Source organism: Pristiophorus japonicus, chromosome 10, assembly GCF_044704955.1.
Source record: "Pristiophorus japonicus isolate sPriJap1 chromosome 10, sPriJap1.hap1, whole genome shotgun sequence".
Classification (NCBI taxonomy): domain Eukaryota; kingdom Metazoa; phylum Chordata; class Chondrichthyes; family Pristiophoridae; genus Pristiophorus; species Pristiophorus japonicus.
In genome coordinates, this window is record NC_091986.1 from 162387898 (window position 1) to 162402631 (window position 14734).

Genomic DNA, 14734 nt, shown 5'->3' on the forward strand with positions numbered 1-14734 from the left:
TCTTTACTAATCCCTAATTTATTTCGCGTTGATTTGGTATTCATATAATTAAATGTTATAACCTTTTGTTAAATGAAAAAAATGACAGTTTTTACAGCTACAAAAGTTTAAACAGTGCTGCACTCTGCTGGATATAATTCAAATAACACTTTCTTTGACATAGAAATTACAACATGGAAACAAGCCATTTGCCCCAACCAATTCCAGATAAGTACTAATGCTCCACACGAGCAGTAGCCCGAATCCCATATGCTTGCCCTGTTCCCATACCTCATTATTCCCTTTTCTTTCAACCATCTATCTAACCTATATTTAAATGTTTACATCTCTGCTTCAGTCACCAACTGTGATAATGAATTCCAGCCTCACAATCCTATGTGTAAAAATGTTTCTTCTGCACTTTGTCCAAAATTTCTTATCAATGTCTCCTCGTTCTAGACCCTTCAACCACTGCAAATAGACTATTTTTATCCACTGTGTCCCATCCCTTCATAATTTTAAACACATCTATCATATCTTGCCTTATTTCTTCTGTTCTAAGGAAAACAGTCCCAATTATGCAAGTCTTTCTTTGTATTTGAATTTCCTCACAACAGGCAGCATCCCAATGAATCTGCACTGTCCCTTTGCCCTTTCCTATAGTGTGGAGCCCAAAACCTCTCTCAGTACCGCAATAAGATATTATTTAAATTCACCATAAAATCTTGACTTGTATATTCTACACTTCTTACCATAAAACCTAGCATGCCATTTGTTTGTTTTTTAATGCCTTATTTTCTTGATGTGCTGCTTTTAATGTCTTGTGAACCTGAACCCCCAAATCCCTCTGCCCTTTCACATCACCAAGTTTTTCTCCCCATCACCGTCCCGAGTTTGATTATTACTTTTTTAAAACCAAATTATGCCATGTCACATTTACTGGCATTAAATTCTATCGACCACTTCTTTACCCATTCCACCATCTTATCAAGATCCCCTTTTTTTCCATTTGTTCCTTAAAATTATTAACCTGTTTTAGTATCATCTGCAAATTTGGACACCACTCCCCTAGCTCTATACGTCTTTAATATAAAAATTAATTAAGGGAGTACTGCCAGAGGACTGGCATCAACTAATGTGATTTCTATATTTAAAAAGGGAGATAGAACAAGTCCAGGGAACTATAGACCAGTTAGCTTAACATCGGTGGCAAGAAAGAAAATTTAATTTTTACTCAAAGATGTAATACAAAAACTTCGAGAAACCAAAAATGTAATAGAGTACTCTGCATGGATTTCAAAAGGGAAGGTCATGCTTGACCAACCTTATTGATTTTTTTTTGAAGAAGTAACAAAGGGTAGACAAGGCTAACGTAATATATTTGGATTTTCAAAAGGCCTTCGATAAGGTAGACTCATGACTAAGATCAGAGCATGTCGTGTCAGGGGACAAGCAGCAGAATGGATAGCAAGCTGGCTACAGAACAGAAAACAGAGAGTAGGAATTAAGTGTAGTTACTCAGGGGTCAAGTTTTGGCCTGAGTTACTCCTATTTTTTTGGAGCAACTAGTTTAGAATGGAGTATATTAGAAATTACAATTCTCGGCCTTTAGTTTGCTCCAGTTCAAGTGAGTTACAACAGTTTCATTTTAGAACAGATTTTTTTTTCCCAAAAGGGGGCGTGTCCGGCCACTTACGCCTGTTTTGAAAGTTTAGGCAGCAAAAACTTACTCCAAACTAACTTAGAATGGAGTAAGAGTAGATTTTTGTACGCTCAGAAAAACCTTGCCAACACTTAGAAAATCAGGCGTAGGTTACAAATCAGACATAGGGAACGGGGGGGCGGGGGTTCAAGTGAAGTATTTAAAGAGCCATCATCAATAATAAATGATAAATAAATAAACCAATCAATCAATCCAAATAAATTTAAAAAAAATTAAAAATCACTCAATAAATAAAACATTATTCTACTCACCTACTGCAACACCAGGGAGAAGAGGGGGTTGGAGGGGGAGGGGCGGGGAGAAAGAGAAGATGCGGAGGGGGGGGGGGGAAGACAAGAAGATGATGGGGGGGGGAAGAGAGAGAGAAGATGATGGCGGGTGTGGGGGGGAAGAGAGAGAAGATGGGGGGGGGAAAAGGAAGAGAAGATGATTGGGGGGGCGAAGAGAAGAAGATGGGGGGGGGTGGGGGGGAGAAAGAGAGAAGCCGACAAAGAAGCCCCGCACGCAGCCGATGCCGGGCTGCCAACTCTTCGGGCGAGCCCTGCCACCGACAAAGAAGCTGGGCCCCACCAAGGACTTCGGGCGGGGCCCGCATCCAGCCGATGCCAGGCTGCCGATGTCTCTTCGGGCGGGGCCTGCCCCAGCGAGAGGCTGGGCAGGCGGACCCCGCCGCCGAGGTAAGATGCGCAGGCCACTCTGCCGGGGATAGGGGCAACGTCCCTTCGGCCTGGGATAGGGTCGTCGCCCGAGACAGAACGCCAGCAGCTACTGCGCACATGCACAGCTGCCGGCACTGTTTTCGGTGCAGGGCTGTAGCTCCGCCCCCAGCAGCTCCTGCTGCGCAGCGCCGAGGTGGAATTGGGCCGACAGCTATCTGAGAATCACGAGGTAAGTATTCGGCGCAATTTTTGTTCTATAAATTAGGCGAGCCTCTCCGATGTGTGCCGTTCCAGCGGGCGGCCGAAACTTCACCCCTCAGACCGGCAAAAGGTGGGAAGTGATGTTCCACAAGGATTGATGCTGCTGTTCACCATTTGCATAAATGATCTGGATTCGGGAATTGTAAGCACAATTTAAAAATTTGCAGACACCACCAAATTGGGGTATATAGTTAATACAGAGGAGGACTGTGACAAAATACAAGATGACATCAATAAACTTGCAGAATGGGCATGTAATTAGCAAATTCATTTCAATATAGATAAATGTGAGATGGTGCATTTTGTTAGGAAGTATACAGAGGCCACTTACTCCTTGGAAAATAAAAGACTAAATGGGGAAGAGAAACAAAGGGATCAAGGGGTACAGATACACAAATCACAAAGCATCAACGCATATTAAAAAGCCCATAAAAAAAAACACTGCGGTTCATTTCGAGAGGGATAAACTTAAACGTAGAGAAGGTACGTTAAATTTGTATAGAACCTTGGTTATACTATACTTTGAGTACTGAGCAGAATTCTGGTTTCCATCTTATAAAAAGGATATAGAGGCACTGGAGAAGGTGCAAAAAAGATTTACAAGGATGATACCAGAAGCAAAAGGTTCCAACGATCAAGAAAGATGGAACAGGTTGGGGATTTTTTCTTTTGGAAAGAGAAGGCTGAGGGATGATCTAATAAGATTATGAAAGGGTTTGATAGGGTAGGTGTAGAGAAGGTGTTTCCACTTGTGGGGGAGACCAAGATTAGGAGCCTTAAATATAAGATAGTCACTAATAAATCCAATAAGGAATTCAGGAGACAAAAGCAAAATACTGCAGATGCTGAAATCTGAAATAAAAACAGAGAATGCTGGAAATCTCAGCGGTTCAGGTTGACGACCCTTCGTCAGAACTGCTTAGATTCGGTGACCGCTTTGCTCAACACCTCTGTTCAGTCCGTAAGTGTGACCCTGAGCTTCCGGTTGCCTGTCACTTTAATTCTCCACTCCACTCTGATATCTCCTTCCTCAGACTCCTCCACTGTTCCAAATGAAGTTCAACGCAAGCTCGAGGAACAGCATCTCATCTTTTGTTTTGGCACTTTACAGCTTTCTGGACTCAACATCGAGTTCAACAATTTCAGAGTGTAACCGCTGGCCATCTTTGGCTCACTTTTCCCTCCCTCCCATCTTGTTTTTTTTCTGCTTTCTTCTTTTTTTCCCCTCTTTGTCTATAATGGCAGCTGATCATTACTACGCCATTCCCACCCTATCCAGATTAACCTTTTTCTAACCCCTATCATTACCATTTCAATTCGGCCCATCATCACTTTTGTCTCTCTAATTTCTCCTGCCTTCCACCCTGTCACAGACCTTCCCTTTTGTTTTTTCTTCCCCTCCCCCTTTCAGTGCTCAAGAATGTGCTCTTTTCGAACATTCGCCAGTTCTGACGAAGGGTCATCGAAACATTAACTCTGTTTTTCTTTCCACAGATGCTGCCTGACCCGCTGAGATTTCCAGGACTTCAGGAGAAACTGCTTTACTCAGAGACTGGTCAGAATGTGGACCTCGCTGCCACCGATGTTAAGGCGAATAGCATTGATGGATTTAAGGGAAAGTGAGATAAACACAAGAAGAAGGAGTAGAAGGTTATGCTGATAGGGTTGGATGAAGTGTGGGAGAAGGCTCAGTGAAGTATAAACACAGTCATGGACTAGTTGGGTCACATTGTCTGATTCTGTGATGTACATTCTATGTAATCAATAAAATATTGTGTATCTTATGCTATACAAGCTACCAACTACAATCAAATGTACTGCAGGGGCAACATCCCAATCCGTAATTCCATAAAGCAGAATTGTCCGAAAACTGGACATTTCAGCACGTGGCGAGGAGCGGAGGACAGCCAAGTCCAAAATCCAACAAAACCCGGATTACGGATTTCAGATTATTGATTTTCTTGTCTGAAATCCGGAAAACCCCAAAAACGGGCTCGGTCCTGAGGATTCCGGATTACAGACATTGTAACTGAGTAATCCCTGACAACAATTAATTTTAAATTTAGATTTCCCTCCCTTAAAAAGAAAACCTCTCTTCTTGAAGTCATCTCCGTTTCTCAGTCAAGAAGGCCGTTAGCCAACCTTCTCTCGGGCCTCTGCATCTACGTACCCTGTTACTATAGCTGCTATTCTACTGCGCTGAAGATAATTCCAGTGGCACTGGCTCCCGAAGCCAGCTGCAAACTGAAAGTAAGCTTACCAGCATTTGTTCAGCAGCAGTAACAGCCAGAAGGCATCTTCCCATGTGAATACATCTTCCCAGTGGCTGGCCTGAGCAAATCCTGACAAATTTACTTTCCGGTTGCAGCCAGTGAAGTGAGACCTGTGCACTGGGACCTAGCTAGGGCCTTGGGATAATATAAAAGAAACTCTATGGTGCACTAGAGCAGGCGAGTGACATGTCAATTTCTTTCATGCTCATCCTCTTTCCTAGTGTATAAGTACTGAGGCTCTGTCCACATACAGTCAGCAGAGCAGAAGCACTTGTAGTAACACAGCAGTAGTCAGCTCTCACCTTTTCTATGAGTTCGTAGCACTCCTCCAGCTTGGTGGTTCTGTGCCGAAGAGCTATGCTGGCTTTGTTATAAATTTCTGTCCACTGCTTGTAGGCATGCAATTCCAGATCAGTGTATGCAAAACACAATGTCCTTAAACCTGAAAAGCAGTAAAGCAATTGCAGCACTAAATATTAAACTACGAATTGCAAGAAATAATTTTGTGCAGTGAACTCAAACTCACTCAAAATTTGTTTGAGAGAAAGAGAGAGTAACTGAAGTTATTTTACTATGAGGGAGGGAGGGAGAGAGAGAGAATGAAGAACAAAAATGAGTGACGAAAGACAGAGCACGAGCATGAAAAAGGGCGAGAGCAAATATGAGAGAATACACACAAAAGGAAAAGCTGTTCAAAAATTAAGCTTTGTCTGCTTCTTCACATTTGTCATCATCCAACTGCTAGACTTAAGTTTTTGCAGTTTATAGTGCCCTTTAGCTGACCAGCAGAAGTACAATGACTGATGACTCCTGTGGGGGGTGAGGGAGGGCGAGGGGAGAAATTAGCTTTGTTTTTTTTTTAATAAGTTCTTTCTTTCATTCCCTCTTTCTGAATTTGCACCTTCTTTCACACTCGCTCTCTCTCACACACTTTCTTTTCAATAATTACTCTCTCTCACACTATGTTTGAATGCTTTAACTGGGAAAGAAGGAGTACATGGCAGTTTCTCTCTTATGCTGCCTGGTCAAAAGCCAATGAAACATGCATAACTGAGGAAAGAGAATCAGGCAGACTGCTCATTTAAGCAGTACCACAGATTACCTGCTCACGCAAATTCACATTTACATTGCAGGAGTGATGCCAACTCCAGGCACACAGGCCTTCGTCCATGGGCTGCACTCCATAGTGCAAACAGTCCAGCTTCCAAGAATCATAACCCACAACTTCAGGATAAGGGATCCAGTTTCAGCTATGGCATTTTTATGTCACACGAGTGCAGCTCATGGGAGACACACCCTATGTCAGCTGCAGTCCATAGAATAAATGTCCCCACATACAGAGAACCAACAGCATTGTTAAGACATTAAAATGTGGTTCAACAAATGTGCCCTTTGATAAGGGGAGCCAGCTGCACGATGTAAACATGGGAAGTTGGACCCTCTGCAGTTTCACTGATTCAGTATTTGGGTTTTTCCATTCCGAAGTGTCACTCACATCTAACTAAGTAAAAGCAATGAGTGATCTCAGTGTCCCGAGACAGGAACAGCAAAAGTAACCTGCATAAAACATCTTAAACAAAGAGTTGGTCCTGCATAATTGTTCTCTGTAGGTCTCTCTGTAAAAGTTGAGACGAACACACCCATAGAGATTGGCTCCGCAGCCTAAGTGTAAAAGCATGAGAGAAGCTTGGTAGAGCTCTCCCATAACTGGATGCTATAAGCACACATTTAAAAACCCTTTAATACAAAGCTTCAGATAAGCTTTAGTTAACAAATAAAGTTGCCGCACAGTCACAGAACAGGGGACAATGCACAGTTATGCTGCAGCAGCTGCAACGCAAGTGGTGGATTTACATCTCATGTAACTATGAGGCTCAATCACAGCTCTGCCCTCCAAGGCAACACCTTGCCACGTGAAGGTCACCCTCCCAGGCAGCTCACAAGCACCTTCTAAGAAGCCTGCAGCAGCTCTTCTGCCTACCTACATGCCCAATATGGGGACGATGCATGGCAGAAGGATATAGTGACAGATAGAGAATATAAGTCCCATGGAAAAGGATTTACACACAGAGCAACATCCAGCTTCTCTCAAATATTTGTGTCATTTTCAACTTCCTCATCTGAATATGTCTTCTGGTTAGAAGAGGGGGGGGGAAATCAGATGCAGGCAGCTGTACAAATTTGGTGCCGGGAGTCCTGGTCAAGGACTGGATGAAAATCACATGCAAAATGTCCAACAATACTGAACTGGTGATCCCTTGGTTTGAACAACCCACTGCATATTTGGAGATAGTTCATCGAATCATACAGCGCAGAAGGAGGCCATTCAGCCCACCGTGCCTGTGTCGGTTCTTTGAAAGAGCTATCCAAATTACCCATTCCCCTGCTCTTTCCCCATAGCCCGACAAATTTTTCTTCTTCAAGTATATATCTAATTCCCTTTTGAAAGTTACTATTGAATCTGCTTCCATCCCCCTTTCAAGCAGTGCATTTCAGATCATAACAACTCGCTGCATAAAAAATTCTCATCTCCCCTCTCGTTCTTTTGCCAATTATCTTAAATCTGTGTGGTTACTGAACTTCCTACCAGTGGAAACGGTTTCTCCTTATTTACTCTATCAAAACCTTTCATAATTTTGAATACCTGTATTAAATCTCCTCTTCACCATCTCTGCTATAAGAACAATCCCTGCACATAATTGAAGCTGTTAACTATTTTTCACAAACTTGTAATATACATCACCTATTTCAATATTTTCTTTTCTTTGCACTTCAAAATGGAATGTGAAACCTGTTTTTAGCCAAGTATCTATAAAAAATTTGTATTGTGGTAGTGGAAGAAACAAACATTTTTTAAGCAATACAGAAGCATCTCAATTAAAAGGACACCATGTGTAGCAAAGCTGTTTAACCAGCAGGTGGCTCCAGTTCAGCTACCACATCAGTGACAGGAATACTTAAATTTCAAGGCTGTTTTGAGCAATTTTCCTTGTTGGCCAATTGTTAGCTGGAATCTCAGGAACATTTAACAGTAGAGAGAAATTCTTATTTGCCATATTCTGAAATATTAAAAAGCTGTAAGACTTTACAGCGTTGTGATTCAGGAAGGTAAGATTCTGATAGTGATTCTTTTCATTGCCCAATATAATGAACCAGTATGTGTTTTGCTATTCAGAGTAAATTTGCCCCTATTTTATTCCAGTACTGGTTGTGGTCAAACACATCTATATCGTGGAGTGCATATTATTTCAGAGTTTTCTTACCTTCTGTAGCAAACTGATCAAGGTGATTTAACGTTTGAACTCTGTGTTTTGACAATTCAGCAAGTCTTTCAAAAATGACATCATCCTGTTAAATAGGAAAAAAATCATTTATTTCATCTTTTAAATATTTAACCTAAATTCTGTAGGAATGTAAGATGATTTGCATTGAAAATGGAAACTAATTTCTGGTAAGGAGAATCTAACTGAAAATTGTTATCACAGCAGTTGAAAAACTCATTAGGCTGAGGATCTGCACTTTTGGAATCATTATTAAGGCTTAAATACTGTGCGACATGACAATGCTGTAGTACTCCATTTCTGCCAATAAAAGACAATGGCGCATTACATGGTGCAGCTTCAAAGAAGAACTATAACAAAAATTAACCTAGCAGATCCCAATGTTCTGAATACATTAGGTGAGGACCCATAGAAATATTTGACCTCTGACCTGTATGAATGCACGTCTACATTCTGTGTTATTTTTGGGTGGAGTACTGGGATTTATTTGTTTTTTGAACCTACGTCTATAAATTTGTACTGCTAAACGGCAGTAAGGAAGAGCGCTGTCGTAAGTCTTAATCTAAAGTGATTTAAAAAAAATGTTTTACTTCTGAAGTTGCTGATTCATGCTGTGATACAGTTCCATGGGTGCCTGCTATTCTTTGTGTCTAAACCTAGCAAGTGGGTGCCAGCAGGATATTGCACTATTCTGATCAAGTGTGATCCTGTCGTTAACTGATGTTCACATATACATATTTTCTAGCAAGGGTCACAAGATAGCAATCAGGAGCTGGAACTCTAACTCTGTCCCCTACCTAACCCAGAGGTACTGAGGCTAACTGCCTGCCATGCCAGCTGAGATCAACCAACTGTCTCAGCACAGATCAGGGATAAAACTTGGGACTTTCCAGATTTATATGCCTCAGTCTACCACTGTCCAATGCAATTATCCAGTTAAGTGAGAAGCTCCTAATCTGAAGATGTTTTTGTCTGGCAATGGTTTATATTAAGTGCAGGGCAGTATGTGTGGTGGTGGAGATGGACTTAAAAACAAAGCAAGATTATTATTATTTTTTTAAACAAAATAGATACCAGGTTTAGAGGGGCACATAGAACGACAGAGCATTTAATTACTGCCAGTATTTGCAGTATGCTGATTGACATCTCAGCACAGACCAGGGATAAAACTTAAATAGAATGGGTTTTATTTTTATATGCACAGTATTTATACCATTCACAAATACTTTAACTGTTCCATGAACACAAAATGTGTTCAAATAAACATTAACATTTTAAAAAAAGAATCATAGTAATGTACATTCTTACAAATTACACCATTTTGTGCATGGTTGAAAGCAAAAAACAGAACACTTACTGCTCCTTTGCAGTACAGTTGGATCTTTCCTGATGGCATCTTCACAATCACTGACATTCGCTTCCTGGTGCTGTTGGGCGGAAAAGCAAAAAGAAATTCACTTTACATGATTATGAAATAAAATAGAATCCTGTAGCACAGCTGTTGTATACTATTTTTTGACATAATACCTAACTGTTCCTAGTTTTTGTGGATTACTAACTGATAAAGTTAAAGTGATGCATCACAATTGTTAATTTTTCACTGTGCATGTTGTCAGCCTCAACTGCACAGAGCACATCACTGGTGTCTGTCCTCCAAAATATAACCCAATAATCTGGGCACAATAAAACTAACACCAGAAATTCCACAGTTTATGCCTACAATAAGAAAGTTTTATGAATGTATGGATGAATGTAAAACTGCAATCTTCCCATTTTCTTTGAATGCTCGCTGTTGCCAGGGACTATTCAGGTCCCAAAATCACATTCTGTAACAGACAGGGCTATCATGACAATTCCATACCCAAAACTGAAAAAATTAACCACTTAAAAATTATAACAAAGTTTAAGTTAAACGACCTGGAAACATTCAAAATCTTAAAATCTAACAAAGCTTAGCCACAGGTCAGTTTTGGGAAGCCTCAGCCTGCACCACCCTGGGTTAGGTTTATAACCATCCCATTTCATTCTGATTAATTAGGATGACATAAGTAAGGAATCAGGTGCGTCAACAGCAGAGTATTATTAAAAAAAAGGCGAAGAGGTTATCCTCATGTTTTAATCATTCTGGGGTTCAGATGATGTTTATGAACCGTACATATACCATAATAAAAGTACATTACAATTGCAATTTTGTTCCATGCAGTTACTTCAAATTGTGGTGTACTAAATGATGGAAGCACTACCTGGAAAATTCCAGAACATTAAGGAGTTCAAAGGTCAGCTCTTCTCCCATCTGGTAAATGAGAAATAAAAACAAGTCATTTTTGTCTGGCTTGCAGTTTTAACTTCTCAGGTATATATTGATGTATATTGGTTTTTCTCAGCGAACCTCAGCGAACAAAGCACTCACTACACATGGCAAAACAAATAATGCATTTTTTTTAAAAAACATTTCACGCTGATAATTTCAGAAAAAAATAGAACACACAGGGGCCGAAATTCAGGCCTGCCAGAAACCTAGCGCACTTACCATTTTCTAAGTGTTTTCACCGTCGGGTAGGGTGAGGTCAACTCTTGATCGCTATTCAGCTTTTTGTCCTTTTTTTGGCAGCGGACTGGAAGTCGGTCATAATGGGACGGGAGTAGGGCGGTAAGTAGTCGAGGGGCAGAAGGAGTCTCTGCCGCTGTCAGTCAGCAGCGGAGCAGAGATGACATTGTGACACGTGTGCATCACCACACTCTCCCCTTCATGTAAAGGGGAGAGCGTTCAGCACTTTCAAACTTCGGCCGGGCCAGTGGCCTGGCACCCAAGAGGGGGTGCCAGGTTGCCTGTTGGCAGCCTGATCAAACCAGGGGGCATAACTGTCGGCCCGACATGGCAGTCGGCTGACAAAAAATAAAATGGCGGCCGCGGCAGTGCGCCCTCCTCTTGAAGGGCTGCCACGGCTCACACACAGAAAACAAGGTGCACCAACAGAAAAAGCTGTCGGGGACACCGCGGAGTGGATCATGGATTTTTGCAGCTAAATTTTGCAGGAGACGCGATGGAGATCAGCGGTGCGCACTTTGATGAAGCGCTTAGGACAGTCACCAGCAGCAGGGCAGAAGTGGGGACCGCCTGAAAAATCTCCGAGCTGAATTTTGATCGTGGTGGCCATTGGACCGGAGTTGGTAGCCGCTCAACTCCGCCGCCTGGCCGCTGCTTTCTGGTGGCAAGTGGCCTTTTTTAGAGGCTGAATTTTGGCCCCCCAGTTTCTCAGTTCTTTAAAAAATAGCACATTTTGAAAATACAATATCATTTCAATGCCTGGAATGAAGTACCCCAATAAATAACTAAGGGACATATGAACATAGACAGGAAAAGTTCAACTGCTCCATCAAGCCGATCCCATCCCAACATGGTTCAACCCACATGCACCATCTGCCCCACCCACCCTCAGCCACACAACTCAGCAGAGATTCGGGATAAACGGGTCCTTCTCAGAATGGCAGGCAGTGACTAGTGGGGTGCTGCAGGGCTCAGTGCTGGGACCCCAGCTATTTACAATATACATCAATGATTTAGATGAAGGAATTGAGTGTAATATCTCCAAGTTTGCAGATGACACTAAGCTGGGTGGCAGTGAGAGCTGTGAGGAGGATGCTGAGAGGCTGCCGGGTGACTTGGACAGGTTAGGTGAGTGGGCAAATACATGGCAGATGCAGTATAATGTGGATAAATGTGAGGTTATCCACTTTGGTGGCAAAAACATGAAGGCAGAATATTATCTGAATGGCGGCAGATTAGGAAAAGGGGAGGTGCAACGAGAACTGGGTGTCATGATACATCAATCACTGAAAGTATGCATGCAGGTACAGCAGGCGATGAAGGCGGCAAATGGTATGTTGGCCTTCATAGCTAGTGGATTTGAGTATAGGAGCAGGGAGGTCTTACTGCAGTTGTACAGGGCCTTGGTGAGGCCTCATCTCGAATATTGTGTTCAGTTTTGATCTCCTAATCTGAGGAAGGACTTTCTTGCTATTGAGGGAGCGCAGCGAAGGTTCACCAGACTGATTCCCGGGATGGCAGGACTGACATATGAGGAGAGACTGGATCGACTGGGACTGTATTCACTGGAGTTTAGAAGGATGAGAGGGGATCTCAGAGACATAAAATTCTGACGGAACTAGACAGATGAGATGCAGGAAGAATGTTCCCGATGTTGGGGAAGTCCAGAACCAGAGGACACAGTCTAAGGATAAGGGTTAAGCCATTTAGGACTGAGATGAGGAGAAACTTCTTCACTCAGAGTTGTTAACCTGTGGAATTCCCTGCCACAGAGAGTTGTTGATGCCAGTTCATTGGATATATTCAAGAGGGAATTAGATATGACCCTGACTGCTAAAGGGATCAAGGGGTATGGAGAGAAAGCAGGAAAAGGGTACCGAGGTGAATGATCATCCATGATCTTATTGAACGGTGGTGCAGGCTTGAAGGGCCAAATGGCCTACTCCTGCACCTATTTTCTATGTTTCTATGTAACCTCCAGCAATAACAATGAGCAGGGTTACTCACAGCATCTATAATAACCGAATCAGGCGTTCTTCCAGTGAAGACAAATCCAAAATTCCTTGCAGCTTTTACCAACGAGTTTTCATCTGCGCAAAAGCACATCGGTCAGCAGCTGTGCAAATAAGCAGGTAGGACTACCACCATAATTATTTAAAAAAAACATCTAGTATCCCATTCTCTGTATCCATTGCCAAGACCACCTGCACAACATTGCCTGCCTCCTCCCTGACCTCACCGCCACGCTTATCCATACTTTTATCACCTCTAGTGTCAGCTCGGCTCAAGTATAGCACTCTGACCTCCAGGTCAGAAGGTTATGTTTTACTGCTCCACTCCAGAGATGCAAGCACATAATCTAGGCTGACACTTCAGTGCAGTACTGTGGACCACTGCTGGAGATCTTGTCTTTCACATGAGATGCTAAACCGAGGTCCTGTCTGTCTGCCCTTTCAGGTGGACGTAAAAGTTTCCACTGCACTCTTCAAAACAGAGCTGGGGAGTTTTCCGGGTGTTTTGGCCAATATTTATCCCTCAACTAATACCACCAAAAACAGATTATCTCCTTGCTGTACCAAAATTGTTATGCTTCGCTACATAACAAATGTATACGACATTTCAAAAGTAATTCATTGACTTTAAAGTGTTTTGGTCATCCTATGAACATCAAAGACGTTATAAAATGCAATGTTTTTCTTTCTCTAGACTTGATGTCTCCAGTGTGCTCATTGGCCTGTCAAGCTCCAACTCGTTCAAAACTCCTTGTACTGCAGTGTCCCACACCCTATACTCACTGACCTCCACTGTCTCCATCGTCAAAGACTTCTGCAATACCCTCCAGTTTTATGTCCCAGCTTGCAGCCTTCAATCCACCAAAGCTGTCTCCCTGTGCAACTCCCTCCCTCCATTCTCGGCACAGCTGCCAGCTCTACGAGCTCTAATTTCTCATGAATTCCCTCCGAAACCCCCCTACTTTGCTACCTTTCTCCCTTCCTCAAAACATTTGATCCTCCACATTTTCTGGCCCCCTCTCCAAACTTTGCCTTTTGCTCCAAATCCATTTCTCCTGTGAAGCACTTTGGGACATTTTCTATGTTAAAAACACCAGATAAATACAATCTGCGTTAACCTCATGAATTAATGTAAGTGACAAAACAGATGATCGTTATTTCTCATTAATTTGCTGCTCAAATGATTCTAATATCACTGCAGTGCCAATCATGTTATACTATATAGCTTCACTTTTTACATCGTTATTATCTGTATTATCCTTTCACTCGTAACAATCCACTTCTACCACATTCAGTTTGCCCTCTGTGCAATGGTTCAAAACAAGATTTACAAACAATTATTTATTTGGAAGACAAACACACACACATGACAAACAATGGAAACAATTGTAAGGCCAACATGGTGAAACAAAAACACATTGAAAAATAAGGGAAATGAATGATGGAAACATGAGAGAGAAGAAATAAAGCATACTTTGTCACGCAATTGATATAGCTTATGAGGCAATACCCCATTTATATGGTTTGCAACTAGAATTTGCCCAGCATTATGCTTGTGCTGATGCTCAAGTGAATTATGATCAGCACACCCAATATGGAATTATTGCCTTAATGATCTCCATCGATTTGTACTGCAGCAATACAAGATTTATCTGAGCAGCAAATTACTGATCTATATAGTCCATCTCAATCATCTGTTTTGCCATTTGAGTAAATCTACCAAAGCATGTACAATAGATTGGGACAGACAAACATTATATTCAACATGACTGACTACCTGAGCAGATCTGTTGCTCCAGGAGTACAATCACAATGATCTGATATCAGTCATCAGTCATAAATGAATATAAATAACTAAAATACTTGAGTTTAAATAAATTAAATACCAAATGGATCCACAAAGATAATGATCAGTTCCAGCATCTGATGTGTTAATGGTGCTCTATCTGCCAGCAATTCTTGCCTGTGACACATCAAATCCCAGTACAAATGACAGAT

General features: G+C 41.9%; 1 protein-coding gene across 9 annotated transcripts in view; it reads right to left on the reverse strand.

The window, feature by feature from the left end:
- Window positions 1–14734, reverse strand: part of atp8a2 (ATPase phospholipid transporting 8A2) — an 889999-nt gene that overhangs the window by 491650 nt on the left and 383615 nt on the right. For all 9 annotated transcript variants that reach the window (XM_070892260.1, XM_070892256.1, XM_070892257.1 and 6 more), the window contains 5 exons: window positions 12732–12814; window positions 10420–10469; window positions 9534–9603; window positions 8159–8243; window positions 5198–5337 (listed from right to left, as the gene is read on the reverse strand). In XM_070892260.1, coding sequence (XP_070748361.1) covers window positions 5198–5337; window positions 8159–8243; window positions 9534–9603; window positions 10420–10469; window positions 12732–12814 — 428 coding nt within the window. The remainder of the gene's footprint in view (window positions 1–5197; window positions 5338–8158; window positions 8244–9533; window positions 9604–10419; window positions 10470–12731; window positions 12815–14734) is intronic.